The 14,212-nt window shown below is 37.6% G+C and overlaps 1 protein-coding gene across 1 annotated transcript; it reads right to left on the bottom strand.

Annotated features, from left to right (window-relative positions):
• trim47 (tripartite motif containing 47) lies at positions 1 to 6,782 on the bottom strand. Its single transcript, XM_007555262.2, has 8 exons — positions 6,498 to 6,782; positions 5,921 to 6,132; positions 3,919 to 3,964; positions 3,669 to 3,764; positions 1,771 to 1,995; positions 1,556 to 1,578; positions 1,351 to 1,472; positions 1 to 1,259 (listed from the first exon to the last, which is right to left on the bottom strand). The coding sequence occupies exons 1-8, from the start codon at positions 6,678 to 6,680 to the stop codon at positions 730 to 732; spliced, it is 1,437 nt and encodes a 478-aa protein (XP_007555324.1). The 5' UTR covers positions 6,681 to 6,782; the 3' UTR covers positions 1 to 729.
• Between the last annotated feature and the right edge of the window lie 7,430 nt (positions 6,783 to 14,212).

Genomic DNA, 14,212 nt, shown 5'->3' with positions numbered 1-14,212 from the left:
TGGAATGTATAAAGCTAAATATTTACCCACTAAGTGGCTAAATATATGAAAATACAGCTTAATTAGGAGCTGCTATGTTCAAAGAAATGTATCACTTTGACTTGTAGCTCGCCATTTGCTCAGCTGTATAAAACATTTCTTATTTGTTAAGGTATCTCCTCATGGCTACCTGTGTTCAGCACTGTAAAGTTGTGCTGCAAAAAGGGACTTGGAAGTAAACAGTAGGTCTGGCAACAGTTTGAAGCTGTATAACATAAACTAAGGAAATGCACATGTAGCTTAAAACGTTTTTGATAAAACCATTCCATAAAACCAGTCTAACCCGCTTGATCTAGAAACATGAATTTCAAGTTAATTCCCCAGGCAAGCTGGCCAAACTGAGAACAGAAAGCAAAAGCAAATGTAACAAAGTTTGGCAGAGCAGGTGTTAATAGAGCATAAATTAGGATGCTTTAATCACCAGGAACACCTGAGGCATCTGCAATCCCACAAACACAGTGATATATGTAAACAGCAAAGCACCTCTCCAAATCCACCACCGTAGTAACCAGGGGTGTGAGCCTACAGTTTGTGTCTAAGTTGGGGGCAGGGGGGAGAATCCAAGTTGAGAATGTTCACCCGGGAAGCAACATCACATCATCACTACTCCATGTCTAAAGAAGATGTCTTTCCAACAGGCTAACCTGAAAGCACGAGCTGGACTCTTAACACCTACTCATCACACCTCTGTTAATAGTAATGGCATATCTGCAGCCTGCTCCCTACGTCATTCTTCCCTGGGCTGAAAAAGGGATAGACAGGCTCCTCGAAGCAGGTGTCGAACATGTAGAGTCTCTTCATTGTAACAGCATCATAGAAACTAAGGCGGCCATTGTCATAGTCCAGGTACACTCCGACACGCGGGGAGTTCCAGTAGTCAGCGAGGGGAATGCGGCCATCTTCCACGTTGGCGTAGAGTCGGTCCTGCAGACAGAGGCTCCAGTATCCTGCGGATGGAGTGAGACTGACAAAGCCCTTTCTGTTGCTGCACTCAGTCGTCACCCCCAGGTACCACACTCCTTTGTCCCTCACGTCCACCTCCCAGTAGTGCTGGCCGCTGGCGTACTGGGCTGTGGCGAGGACTCCGCAGAACCGGTTGAAGCGGCCTGGAAGATCCAGCTCCTGGCTGCGAACCCGTCCCTCCTCCACTTTGGTGTCAAAGTCTGAGATAAGGAGGTTCGCGTGAGCGGTGTCAGGGTCTAAGGTCAGGTTCTGAGGCACTATGCAGGGAGAAATACGGAAAGTTTAGTTCACCTTACTTTAATCATGATGAATTACTATTGTGGTACTATTTCTGCTGCCTACACCTACTGGTGTGCAGAACGTGCATCATCTTCTTCCACATGATGAGTTGGAAAGGCCCTGAGAAGTCTGTAAATTCAGTCGTACAACTGACCGGCTCAAGGGATGTGAAAGACTTGCGATGTATTGCTCTGGAGAGGGAACAAATACGTTAACCTTTTATATTCTTTTTTTTTTTTTATTTAATGATGGTCTTCAGTTGTAGGTTACTTACTCATTAAATGTTCCAGAAAGGCTCTGTTGGAGTAAAATTAGATGTTACCTTAATTGTTATGCTGGATGTTATTAATAATTTACTGCACGTTAACCAAAGTAACAGTATTCATTAAAGGTTTTGGTTCAACTGGTGCAACTGTCTACAAGACCATTTTTATCTGATTTTTAACGTCTTTTCAGCACACTGCGATGATGCCTTCATGTTCAACTCACCTCAAAGTTAGTCTTCCCACCAATGTGATTATGAATATCTGCTATGAGTTTGTCCACATCTGCTGCTTCACTCTCAACAAACTCCAGGTTGTCGTCAATGACGGCCAGAGAGGCTGCTTCCTCAGCATCCAAGCTCTCCAGAAGAGAATCTCTCTCATCCAACAAGAACTGGACCAAGGCGCCTACATCTGCTTCAATCTTCTCCTTGAGTCGTTGCTTCTTCAGCTAGAAGACAGAGAAGTTTTAATATTTATGGTAAAATAATGGATATAGGATCAATTTGAAGAAATCAGACACCGTACATGACTGAGTTTCTTACATTTGGACACATGGCTGTTCAACTTAATTTTTTACAACTGATACATTCAAGCAATAAATCAATGCGATGCTAGACATAAAACAAATACAGCATTCAGGAAAAAGACACTCATGCTAACCGACTTATGGACCTGGAAGTGTCAGAGTTTGTGAATGTTGTGCTGCAGAAGGACCTGGCTCACCATCATAAAACCCACCATGAGTTCTATTGTTCCTCAGAGGGCGCTTGAGTAAAATGTGAAACTATCTGTTAAAAAAATAAAGCTAAGGCAGAACTAGAATGGCTAACCTGGCAATCACCCAAACATACCAGCAAATGAAAGGAGTAGCTGAAAGTTATGAAATAAAGTGTGTCACATAGCTTTTTATTAAATTTGAACTGAGAGACTCAAGTAGAGTAAAGACAAGATCTTCATCTTACAGACATGCTGCAGGATGACTTAAAAATAATAAAAATGACGATGATGGTGGCAACCTACTGGATTGTAGCCACAGCTGCCTTGGGGCAATCTGAGAACGGCTCTCACAAAAAAAAAAAAAAAAAAAAAAAAATCACCTGAAAGTGAGGTTTGGGGCTGTTGTAGAATTTTTATTAAGGAACGAGAATCTGTTTCAATAAGTAGAGAAAGATTAATCTTTGTCTTCAAGTTTCTTTATTCGAAGGCAAAAGCGTTCAAAGACCCGTCTCACTGAGCGCAGTCAGGAGAAGAGCCCTGAACGACACACATTTCCTTGGTGGGACTATATAGCCAAGGAAAAGACCCACCCACAGACTGGTCTCATCTCTATTGCCAGATGGACAACAGAGACAATCCTGACCCCCACCTCATAAACTATCCCTCACCTCTTGGAGGGGATGATTTTTATGGCAGGGAAGAGAGCAGATAAGGATTTCAGGAGAAACTTCTAATTCTTCTTTGTCAGTTACTAATGGGTGCAGGATCAAACAAGGGTACAAACTACATTCCACACATGTCAGTCCTTTAAGACAATAGCCAGATCAAGGATTTTACCCAAGATGTCTTCAGGTCTCTTATACTATCCCAGTTGTGGAAACATCTAAACTTTTTAATCTGGAAACTTTTTTAATGGACAAACACATCTTGCCGAAATCACAAAACACAGCAGATATAATCAGTAAATAAATGGTAAAAAGTATAATCAGTTAAAACCGAAACTTTCTATTACAGGGCAAAATGTCCTTGTTACAAGGGACTGGTAGTTATTTAAAGCATCTGGAGTAAGACTACCTGTTTGACAGTGGGATGTCCTAATTTTTCCCTCAGACAACATACTTGTTCTCTGCAGAGACCAGTGGTGTCATGTGTAATATGGCTGTAATTCTGACAAAAATCTGAGACATCAATATGGGAGAATTTATGTTGAAATAACTGAATACTAAATGGAGACCAAGTTGTCTATATGTCTGTATTCTTACTACAAACATTTTACCCAGTACAGAGCTTAATTTAGTTCACTGTTATACAAAAATTACAAAATATTAAGATTAAAGCAATACTTAACACAATGCAAGACGTTTTTTTCCAACAACCAACGGAAATAAATTGAACTTTACATACCCGGATGTCATTTTTAGTCCTTTCATCTGTTGTCTTAATTTTGGCATACTGTGACTTCTGCCAGTTGAGCTCCATAAGCCTCACTTTCAACTCCATCTAAAATAAATGAGCATCATAATGTATGTAGACAAAAAAAAAAAAACAGAACATAATAAACAAGTGAAAAAAAAATGTCAATGCTACAAGTAGGATGTATAGTAAATCCTCTAAATTTACCATTTAGATTTGCAGTTTTAGAGACTGATCTTACCTTCATATCATTCACAACTTCTGGCACTGGAGCCACCTGATGGTGTCTGAAAAACATAGCCTATGTTCACTACTCCAGTTATTTACAACTTGGTATGGAGCTTTCTTAATAAAAACACAGATCTTGGTGTTATTGTCCCCAACTCACAAGATGGCACACAAAGGCTAGCCTGCTCTGCGTGTCATTTAAGTCAAACAAACATTGCTATTGTCATTTTCTGTTTTAAAATTTCCAAATGCACTTACAAAATGACACACTTTACTGATTTGCCAAATTAAATAAAGAAAAATTATGTAGCATTTGAAAAGTATCTTTTTTGTTAAGCAAATTTCAAAAATTAGTGCAGTCGCATTGCTTTTCTCCTCTTTGTTAAAGCTTAAAGTACAGTTGTAGTTTACTCTAATCTGTAAAACTTTGTTTTGGCCTTATGTCACAAACAAGGAATGTGGTATGACAATAAAAAAGTCTTTGAATAATTGAATCAACTGACATTTTTCATTCTTGACCATGGAGGACAGAATAGATAAGGCGAGATAACAAAACCTAAAATAAATGAAAGGCTGTTGGTCAGTAAGCTAAACATAAGTTACCAAATCCTTAAGTACATTTGTAGACTTCTATAAGCAAATTCTAATAATCAAAACAGCTTAATAAAACCTATAAAAAAAACTAGATGGGACTGTGCACCACTGAGCTTACTTTGCACAGATGTTTTCATATGAGAAGGGGGTTTCAATACAGTTTCTCTTCACGATATTTCGATTTGTCCTGTTTTCATGTAGTTTTTATTATATTTTAAAACACAACACAAAAACACTTTTTATTAAAAGATACTTCTTAAAAGATAAGAAGACACTGACCAGGTGGCTGAAAATCTGACAAAATGTGGAACAATCTAAGAGGCACAATATCAAAGTTTATAAAGGGGAATATTCAGAAAGTAATATGATAATATTTAGAATGCTAATAATTTCCATCTGCTCGTGAAAATGATCTTAATGGATGAGAACAATGCAAAACACAATAAATAACAACAAAATAACTGCATTTCACCTCGAAAACATCAATTCTATAGTAAGATATGATGGCAGCAGTCGCATTCTGTGACTTCTTCTTCAACCGGGACAGAGAAGCCAATGAGTCAATATAAGATGGATAGAGCTAAATTCATGGCAATCCTCAAAGAGAACCGGCTATGGGCTGCAAAACACTTGAACCGGGGGCAAAGGTTATCACAGATCAATGTGACAGAATGGCCCAGTCAAAGTCCATATCTAAACGCAATTAAAAAGCCTCGTGAATAATTCGAGATCTTGACTGAGACCCGATCACAGTACCTCAGAATAAGGAATAAAGAGAAAAGATTGCGTTTACCTCAGTTTAATCTACATTTTAAGGCAGTTATTGGAACAATGCAATCAATCAATATGTTCAGTTACAAACAGAGAGTCACCACCTGTCTGCAGCGCCAGGCCTCTGCTTAGTTCACTTTAAGGTTCAGACCGATACAGGCACAGAGACCAAGGCGCAACTGGTTTTTATCTACTTCTAAACTACTCCCTATAAGGAGTTTATGTCTATGTGCCCTTCTTATCTACGTGTGGCTCCAAAGCCTTTGTGGTGTGTAAGCTGCAACACTGTTCATGCAGAGCTAAGCAGTGCAATGAAGCATGAAAGGTCATTTAATCTACATAGGATGCAATCCAAGTTATGCAGAAAACAATACATGATCAAATCTCCAAAAAGCTTCTACGTACTAGAAGCCTTACGCAATTTTAAATCATACCATAACAACAATTAAATTATGAAATGACAACAACTTATACACATGTATTGGTTTATTACGTGTTAGTGGAAAACACTTAAGTCTGTAAAAAAAAAAAAAAGTTGATTGTGGTATAGTCTAAGAGTTTCACATTATTAGCCCATTTCAGCACATAGTATGTTGAAGAAATAAACAGCTGAAGTGTTTCAAGTTTTCTAAAGGAAGGCCACAACCAACCTGTGAGCTCTTGATTCCCTGCAGACAACACAAATGGGCCTCTTATCAGTTTGGCAGTAGAGTTTGAGCTCTTCACCATGTTGTTGACACTTTCCATCCGGTTTCATAGACTTGGAAGGAGCAGAAGGAGAACCCAGATGCTCCAGGTCGTCCAGTTTTGAAACTAGATTCTGCACCAAGTAGTTTTTGGTGAAGCTCCTCTTGTTGAATACCTGAGAAAACAGAAATCAACAGATACATTGTTAGGTAACTAAACTTCCGTTAGCTAAAACGAGATGTCATAGCAACTGTATCCAAAGACAGTGCCGAGTAGAGCTAATCGATGCGACTTCACATTTCTAAAGTAAACCTGCTGTTTGGTTAAACCTTTTACGTTATTTTTATTAACAAAACAAAAACAATTGTTCAAGTCCTCTTTAAGCTTAAGGTTTTCCTGAAAAAGAACTTTGGTAAAAATGATGAAGCTGTTCGTTATTAATTTCCTGCGTAAAAAACAATCTTCAATGTCTGTAAAAAACAAACAAACAAACAAACAAAAAGACAGGGGGAAAAAAGCAGTTAGCGTGTATCAACTTACAGTCCGGCACTGAGGACACTGATACCCGTAGTCTCCGCCATTTTCATCCCAGTGCATGCAGATACAAAAGCGACAGAAATTATGACCGCACTTCAGTATGACTGGGTCTTTGAAAAAGTCCAAACAAATAGCGCATGTGAGCTCTTTCTTCAGGTCGTCTCCAGTTGCTCCAGCGGTCGCCATGTTTACGAGCCAACAGCGGCAGTTTATCAACACACCGCTGCTCCTACAGGAAGTGAGGGGAAGGGGAGGAAAGGAGGTAAGTGGGGACTTTGTGTTGCGTCATTCTCCGTTCTAACCAATCAGACTTTACGCTTTCTGGCCGCTTTCACCGAATATAAAACACATTTTAAATCAATCTTTTATATTTCTTCCGTCGATTAACTTATAGTTTTGGCTTGTAAAAAATGTCTCCCATAAAATGTTTGATATTGCTCACTGATGTCCGCTAGCTTTCAACTCAATATATAATTATAAAAAAGGCTTGTTTGTATTTTAAAAATAAATAAATAAATAATCTCTCGCATGTTGTTTTAGAAACAACCTTCAATTGGAAAACATTTCTTCCTGGAAGGAGAAGGAAAATAAATTCCAAGTAAGAAATACATTGGATCTCAAAAGTATGCCCAAGCCAAACACTCAGTCTTTCGTGGTTAAAAGAAATCGGACTATTTCTACTTCTTTTAACCAGACTGTTTCTTAAAAAAAAAAACTTTAATATGACATTCATCCCGTATTTCACTGAAAAAACAAGCATGTTTTGAGGATATAAAATAAAATAAAAAGCAGCAATAACTTTGTTACATGAATGTACACACTTTCAGACCTAAATCTATTTTTCATGCATTTTTGACTGTGGACACGTTTAACAACTGGTCTTCTTGGGTAGGTCTACACACAAAACCTTTTGCAGTAAACCTTAGCTGTTCTGTCATGATTTTCTTAAAAAAAAAAAAAAAAAGAAAAAAAAAAGTGGATTCCCATAATGCCCTAGTTTGTAAAGAGGTTACACAATGATCAGTGAAACCTAGTTTTACAAATGTGTTAATCAGGAAAAGTGTAGATAAAATTCTCCAAGACTTATTTTGTCCAAGACCAGTTCAAATAACACCAAGACCAAATGCTATTACAAAACTTACTGCACATAAAGACTGCTTACTGTTTCTGAGACAAATTTCTATTTTTTATGACCTAGGTTATAAATTATCATTGAACAGTCATATGTCATACTCTCAAGCTGTTTAGTGACTGTGCAACATTTATATTTTAGGTCGATATGATTATGGTTTCCTACAATGATGTTGTAATAGTTTTGACAGAGCTGTGATGCTTGTTCTGCAATGCTTTGGTAATTACTCCCAACATATGTTATTTTTAAAATATTGAAGAAAATAATCAATATTTACTTTAACATGCCATAATTCATATTTGTATTTTACACACATAACATGAAACTCTACAAATACAGGTTAAAAAATAACTCACGAGCAAGGAGCAGTAAATAATATTTATTATTAATTACATTTACATAAAAATCAATTAATAAAAAGACGATACCAAGATTGATTGTGCTGAAATTCTGGTGTCTATGAAGATGACTGGCTGTGGAGTGAAAGTTACATTGCATAGCTTGTAGTGACATGTGAGTGAAGTGATGCAAAAAAGTGCATTTAAAGTTATTGACAGTGGCATAAAATTCATCAGGGTACAAAACAAGAAATCAGAGTTAGGTCTCAGCAGGCTCTTATATCTTAGCATTTCCAAATGATTCACACATTATCACCACATCAGCTTACCCTGATAAATATCAGCCATATTTATACAGTGATGACTCACAGCATCATGAGACAAACATTCAACCACACTGATCTGAACATGTTCAAAGCAGAGTAAGACACTGATTTAACAATACACATAAACGGTACATTTCAGAAGTGATCTTAATAAAAATCATGGATGTATGTGAAATGGCAAAATCTATACTTTGTCCCATAGTGATCTGTAAGCAGCTCGTTTGTGTGGATTGTTTGTCCCAAAACAACAAATCTACACAGCACTGCCCAGAAAAAAAAGCAGAGAAATACACAATGTGGGAGAAAGAGAGGTCAGATCTTCAATTGTGAGTATATTTTTTCATAATCACAGCACCAGACTAATCAGTAGTGTAACAAAGAGGCTGAAAGTGGCTTTGTGGAGGTTCTCTTCAGTCAAAACTACAACACTGTGCCTATTCAAAGCAAAAGAAAAAACTCCTGAGATGAGCATTTTTTTTACAAGCATACCTTAACCTGTGTTTAAAAAGAAAACAACTTTACATTAACATTTAATAAATATGACAATATTCTATCAGAAACATAGTGGTTCACCAATAATCAAAATGGTTCATACAAGTAAGCACACAACAGAGTTAAAAAAAAAAGAAACATAGTTGGAAAAATATAATACAATGTCATAAGGTATATAAAAAAAATAATACATACAATGATTAAATTAACTAATAATTGAGCAAAAGTCCTTTCAGATGTTGCTTATCTACTGAAATTAGATATGCACAGTTAAGATAAGCTATAATAAAGAAGTTACTGTCATTTTGTCTTTTATTTTCCTCTATAAATTGGGAAATCCTGACAAATCTTTCCAGAAAACACTCCACAGGATGCTTGCTGATCTTCTTAAAAAACAAGTACAGTAATAGAAGATGTCCTTTGTGTTCAAAAGTATGCTAAAATGGCAAAATGGATACTGCAACCTTTCACCTTTCTAATATATCCCCAGTATCCTTAATTATCTTTTGCAGCCTGCAGAAAATGTAACGGTGAAATGGTAAGTACTAGAACCTCCACTGTTTGATGACAGCAGGGGTGTTTTCATTGTTGTACTTTCCTACTGTTTAAAACTGTCTCTACAAGCTGCCAGGAAAGGAACAAGAGTAATCAGAGTTTTCTCCTGTCTAGAGCACAGATTGCACAGTGACAAGTGCTCAGCAACATGCATGCCCCTTCACACTGCTGGTGTTTTACTTTTCAATCAGTAACACAAAAGACAATTTTGGCTGTTTGGGAATATTTTGGTCACAAAGACTAAGACCTTTACAGTTTAGAACTGAGAGGTTCTTGCCCTTATTAAGGTAGCAAACTACAGCTGGGAAGTTACAAGTAACATTTATGCTAATTTGCATTGCAGCTGTCAGTTTCTCTCGTTGAAAATCTTTGGTTGTGAGATTGAATCGATGACCTGTGGTCATACTGTGAAACAGGCTCATTGCCAGTCAACAGCGCTCTCACAACTAAAGATGATCTAAGACAAATATCAAGCAGAAAAATCATCCAGCATTGCTGCTGCTAAGACAGAAATCACCTTCTTGTCTTCTTTTGACTAGCCCTAAATGCTTCCAAACCTCTCTTTTACCTCAAACCTCTTCCCTCTCTTTTCAGTGTCCAGCTCAAAGAACAACAACTGTACCATCAATAACTACAGTTAATATAATCTTGAACTGATGTCTCTGTTGAACTTTTTTGACATTAATGTGTTGCAACAAGAGTTACTTTTAAGATTTTCTTAAAAGTTTCTTTGACATATTTAAGCTCTGTATGATTTCTGGATTTGCACACTGTTGCAAGCTAGCTATCTGAGCAGATATTCCAAGTAATTAACAAGCATCAGATACAATATAAATAAAAAAAAATGGAGGATATAAACTACTTTAAATGGGATGCATATTCAACTTTAAAAGATTAGGAGAATGACTTGAAGAAATTACTGATTGCTTTAAAAACTGAGAATTTAATAATTAGTTCAATACTTTAGAGCAAGTTTTCTGATGAGGGTGGAGAATGAAAAAAAAAACAAGATGTCATGCACTGACAAATTAATATTCATCATAAAAGGATGTAACAACACTGCTCTTTTTTTTTAACCTAAAATCTGACCTGTTCTCAGTGGTGTTGTTAATAATTTACAGAAGTCAATGTTTCTTCTCTGGTGATCATTTGCTGCCAAAACAGAGCAAATATACAGATTGCTCATTTATTGCAATCAAATGCTGAATCATTTTGATTCAGCTTTCATCTCAATTCAGCTTTCATCTCGATTCATAGCCTGTTATTAACCTGTGAAAAATACTCCACTAATTGCAGGAATAAAAATGTTCACTCTATGGAAGCCACAATTTAAGATTAATATATTTTGACGTGCAGCTGTAAACAGCACTTTAAGTAGTCATGTTCAGACAAGTCACCTTCACATGGACATGTTCATAAACATGATTATCAAAGCAGGCAACATAATTTTAGCTCCACTGCTGTCCAGTTGTCTGAAAAATACAACTCACTGCTCCAGAAACAAACTTCTGTTGCTAATTTATTGCAAATGCAATCAATCTTACTGCAACGCCACAAGGAATAATGCAAATAGAAAACATTATTATTATTATGACTGGATTATAGGAATAGTTGTTGCTTTTGATTTTAAATTAAAAAAAAAACTTGAATCATGGTATGACATTTCTGCTTAAAACTTTTGTGTTGATACTGAGATACTGTGATTCCTTCTTGTTTTTATTGAAGGTTTTCATACTGAATGCTACCTTCCTCCAGCAATGTATTTTTCACTTAGTCTGCATCATCCCTATGAACACTGGGGTCGACTGTCCTGAAGGATTAGTTTCTTCAGGCACTTTTAGACACAATAAAGTCTTTACCCAAGATGAAAAACATTATGGTTTTAACAGCAAAAGCTGAAATGAGAAATAAAAACATGGCATGATGGTGCTGTACTGAGTGCACTCACGTGAATTCAGTTCAGTGGTAACATTAACAGGCACACTCTAAGATCATTTGCTCAACTGAATGTTTTTGGTGTTGTAAAAGTAACTCAGAAAAAGAAAAGGAATATATAAAATCTCCTCCCACGTATTCTGTGTGTCCGTCTGTCCAATTCATGCATTCATGGCTCAGACCTCAGAGCTGTTGTGGCAGTCCTGCATCCTCACCACCAGCATGGGTTCGGTGCTGACAGAACCTTTCACCACCTCCCGCACTCCCTCGCTCCATACCTCCTTCCCGTCCTTTTGTCTGGATTTCAGTACCAGTGCAATGGTAACAATAATGAGGACTGTCAGCAGCAGCCCCACCAGGACCCCCACAATGCTCACTAGACTTTCCTCTTGGTCGTCAGTGTTCAGCTCACCAAGTTCTCGGTCACCAGGGAACAACTCATCTGATCCCCTCAATCTTCTCTTGGTGCGGTCTAAAGCAATATGCATAATGTTGGTCCCTCGGTTGTTTTCTACTCCGATATCTTCTGCGACTGCTGGGATTTTGTTGTGAGCAGATCTTTTTCTGCGATGGCTTTTTGTGCCTGATGATGTCAGAGTGGAAACAAAAGAGTGGTACTCTAGGCTGCGTCTCCCAATGCCCCTGTTGGTGTTCTCTTTGGAGCGAACGGTGTAAATGGTGTGTATAAACCATTCGCGCCCTGCAGCAACCTGAGGATGAGAATAGCTATGAACACTAAGAAAAACGGTCTCAGTAATTCTGCATTCTCTACATTCTACTGCATAAAGCACATATGTAAAAGCATTTTGTTTACTATCAAAATAGTCACATTCACAGCCCATACTTTCCTGGAAATAGACACATACTGTTTTTTTCAGTGATACCACAAGATATTAAAGACAATTTAGTCAGTTTTTAACTCCAGTCCTTATGTGTTGGTTTCCTGCAACTTTTAGATGTCTTTTCTGGTCTAACACACCTGAATAAAACGGCTTAATTGCCTCCTCAGCATACAGCCATGTTCTACAGAACCTTGCTGATGACCTTAACATTTTATTCAGGTGTACTGAAGTAGACACAAAAACACAAAGTTGAAGAACATTGATCTTCAAGGATTGTAAGACCCCCGATTCAAAACACTAGTACATCCATTCTTCTGCCTCAAGCATTTACAGCATGGAATCTCCTCTGGTTCTTATAAAAATGGTTAATGGATTAAATGGCAGAAAGGCTAAAAAGCTTCCATCAGTGAGACATAGCATACCTGGAACATGGCTGTAGAGTCCAGCCTAAACCCATCAGATCCTGACTTTCTGACAAGAGATACAGCTGATGGGTCGTCTACTGCCAGCACCGCATTGAAACTGACATCTCCAAACACACGTGCCTGAGTCTCTGGCTGGGCCTTGTCCTGGCAAGTCAAACGATATTGATTTTTAGATAAAAGAAGGTAGAGAAAAAAAAAAAAAAGGTTTCTCAAAGAGTCACACTTTTAAGTTTTAAGACTTTTGTTTACTCACAAGAATCTTGAATCTGTACAGCAAGGATGGAGAGTCAGCGAGACAGCCAAATTCAAACTTAGTTGGATTATATTTGGGCACATAGCCATCAGCACCAGTGCAGAGAAACACCTTCTCTATGCTGCAGAAGAAAGAATCTCCCAGATTCTGCACTGGATCCACCATGACACGACCATATATTGTGTCACCTAAAAGAAGCAAAGAAAGTGTCAATTCTATACGCCAACATTGTAAATCTTGAATGGCATGCAGCTTTGCCAAATGAACACAGGAAATGGGAAGTCTCACCTTCAGAAAACGTGACGTCACTTTCCTGTTCAAAACCCATAGAGCCATCAGAAAGCCATATGCTCTTCTTGGACAGCAAGAACATCTGAGTATTCAGACTAAATTCCACTGCAACTGGGTCGCTCACCTACAGAGAGATTAAGTTATGTCAGTGAGTAAAGACAAAAATTGAGAGTGAAACAAACGCAAATTTTTCATGAGTGGATTTTCCTTCAAAGGATTACACTTACTTGCTGAAATCTAATGTCGAGATCAAAAGTGAGATATTCTCTGGGATTGCAAACAGGTGGAACCGTGTATTCCTTGTTCTGAGACGTTGTACATGGGATCAAATTCACTGTGTATGTTCCAGAATAATCTCTGATCTGTATATGAAAAATACAAAAGTAAAGGGCTTTCCAAAAATTTGTTTGTTTAAAAAAAAGGAAATATTACATAAGACCAGTTAAAAACAGGTTTTCATAGAATATTTCTCGAAAAAGGCAGAAATACCGCCTCTATGAATTGAATTTCAAAAATAAAACTTTTCAGTTCTATAATTTTTGGGGGGATGCATCTGTGCTTTATATCAATATTTTATATAATGTTAACAGCACTCAGAGTAATTGTTGCTTCTCTGTTAAATACAATCTATTACAGGTTGCAGATGTTTAACACTTTCGAAGAAGTACAATAATACCTAAGGTTAGCACCCAATGAGTCTCATACTGTCCTAATCATGGTATGAAAAAAACTGCATGCCCTCTTACAGCAAAATCGGAGAGGAAGGTCCATTGCTGGAATGGCTGGTTGTAGGTGGGCTCAGTCCTCACTAAGGTGAGGTTAAAGGTCAGGCCTGGGTGGTCCACACTAATCACCGTGGATGACCTGGATGTTGCTAGAGACATTTTAAAAAGCTTAAAAGTGATATCAGCATCAACAATATTTATTTTGGTTTTAGGAATCAGCAAATCTCATTGTAAGATCATGTCAGTCAGTTTTACCAGTTCTTTCGATTCTGCCTGAAGAATGAGACTCAACAAACAGACCCCTGAAATGAGCTTTGGTGCGGAAATTCATCACCAAACGTCCCTGCTCATTGATGCGCATGCTGGTAGGATACAACGATCCTATGAAAAAAAAAATAAAAATA

The sequence above is a fragment of the Poecilia formosa genome, unplaced genomic scaffold (assembly GCF_000485575.1).
Source record: "Poecilia formosa unplaced genomic scaffold, Poecilia_formosa-5.1.2 Scaffold3, whole genome shotgun sequence".
Lineage (NCBI taxonomy): Eukaryota > Metazoa > Chordata > Actinopteri > Cyprinodontiformes > Poeciliidae > Poecilia > Poecilia formosa.
This window is presented reverse-complemented; position numbering and strand designations above follow the sequence as displayed.

Excerpts from the sequence above, each read along its gene's own strand:
- trim47 (XM_007555262.2), bottom strand. The coding sequence starts at position 6,680 with ATGGCGACCGCTGGAGCAACTGGAGACGACCTGAAGAAAGAGCTCACA. Across the intron at positions 1,996-3,668 it reads GGACTAAAAATGACATCCGG|CTGAAGAAGCAACGACTCAA; the intron begins GTATGTAAAGTT and ends TCTGTCTTCTAG. Across the intron at positions 1,260-1,350 it reads GATGCACGTTCTGCACACCA|TGCCTCAGAACCTGACCTTA; the intron begins GTAGGTGTAGGC and ends CTCCCTGCATAG.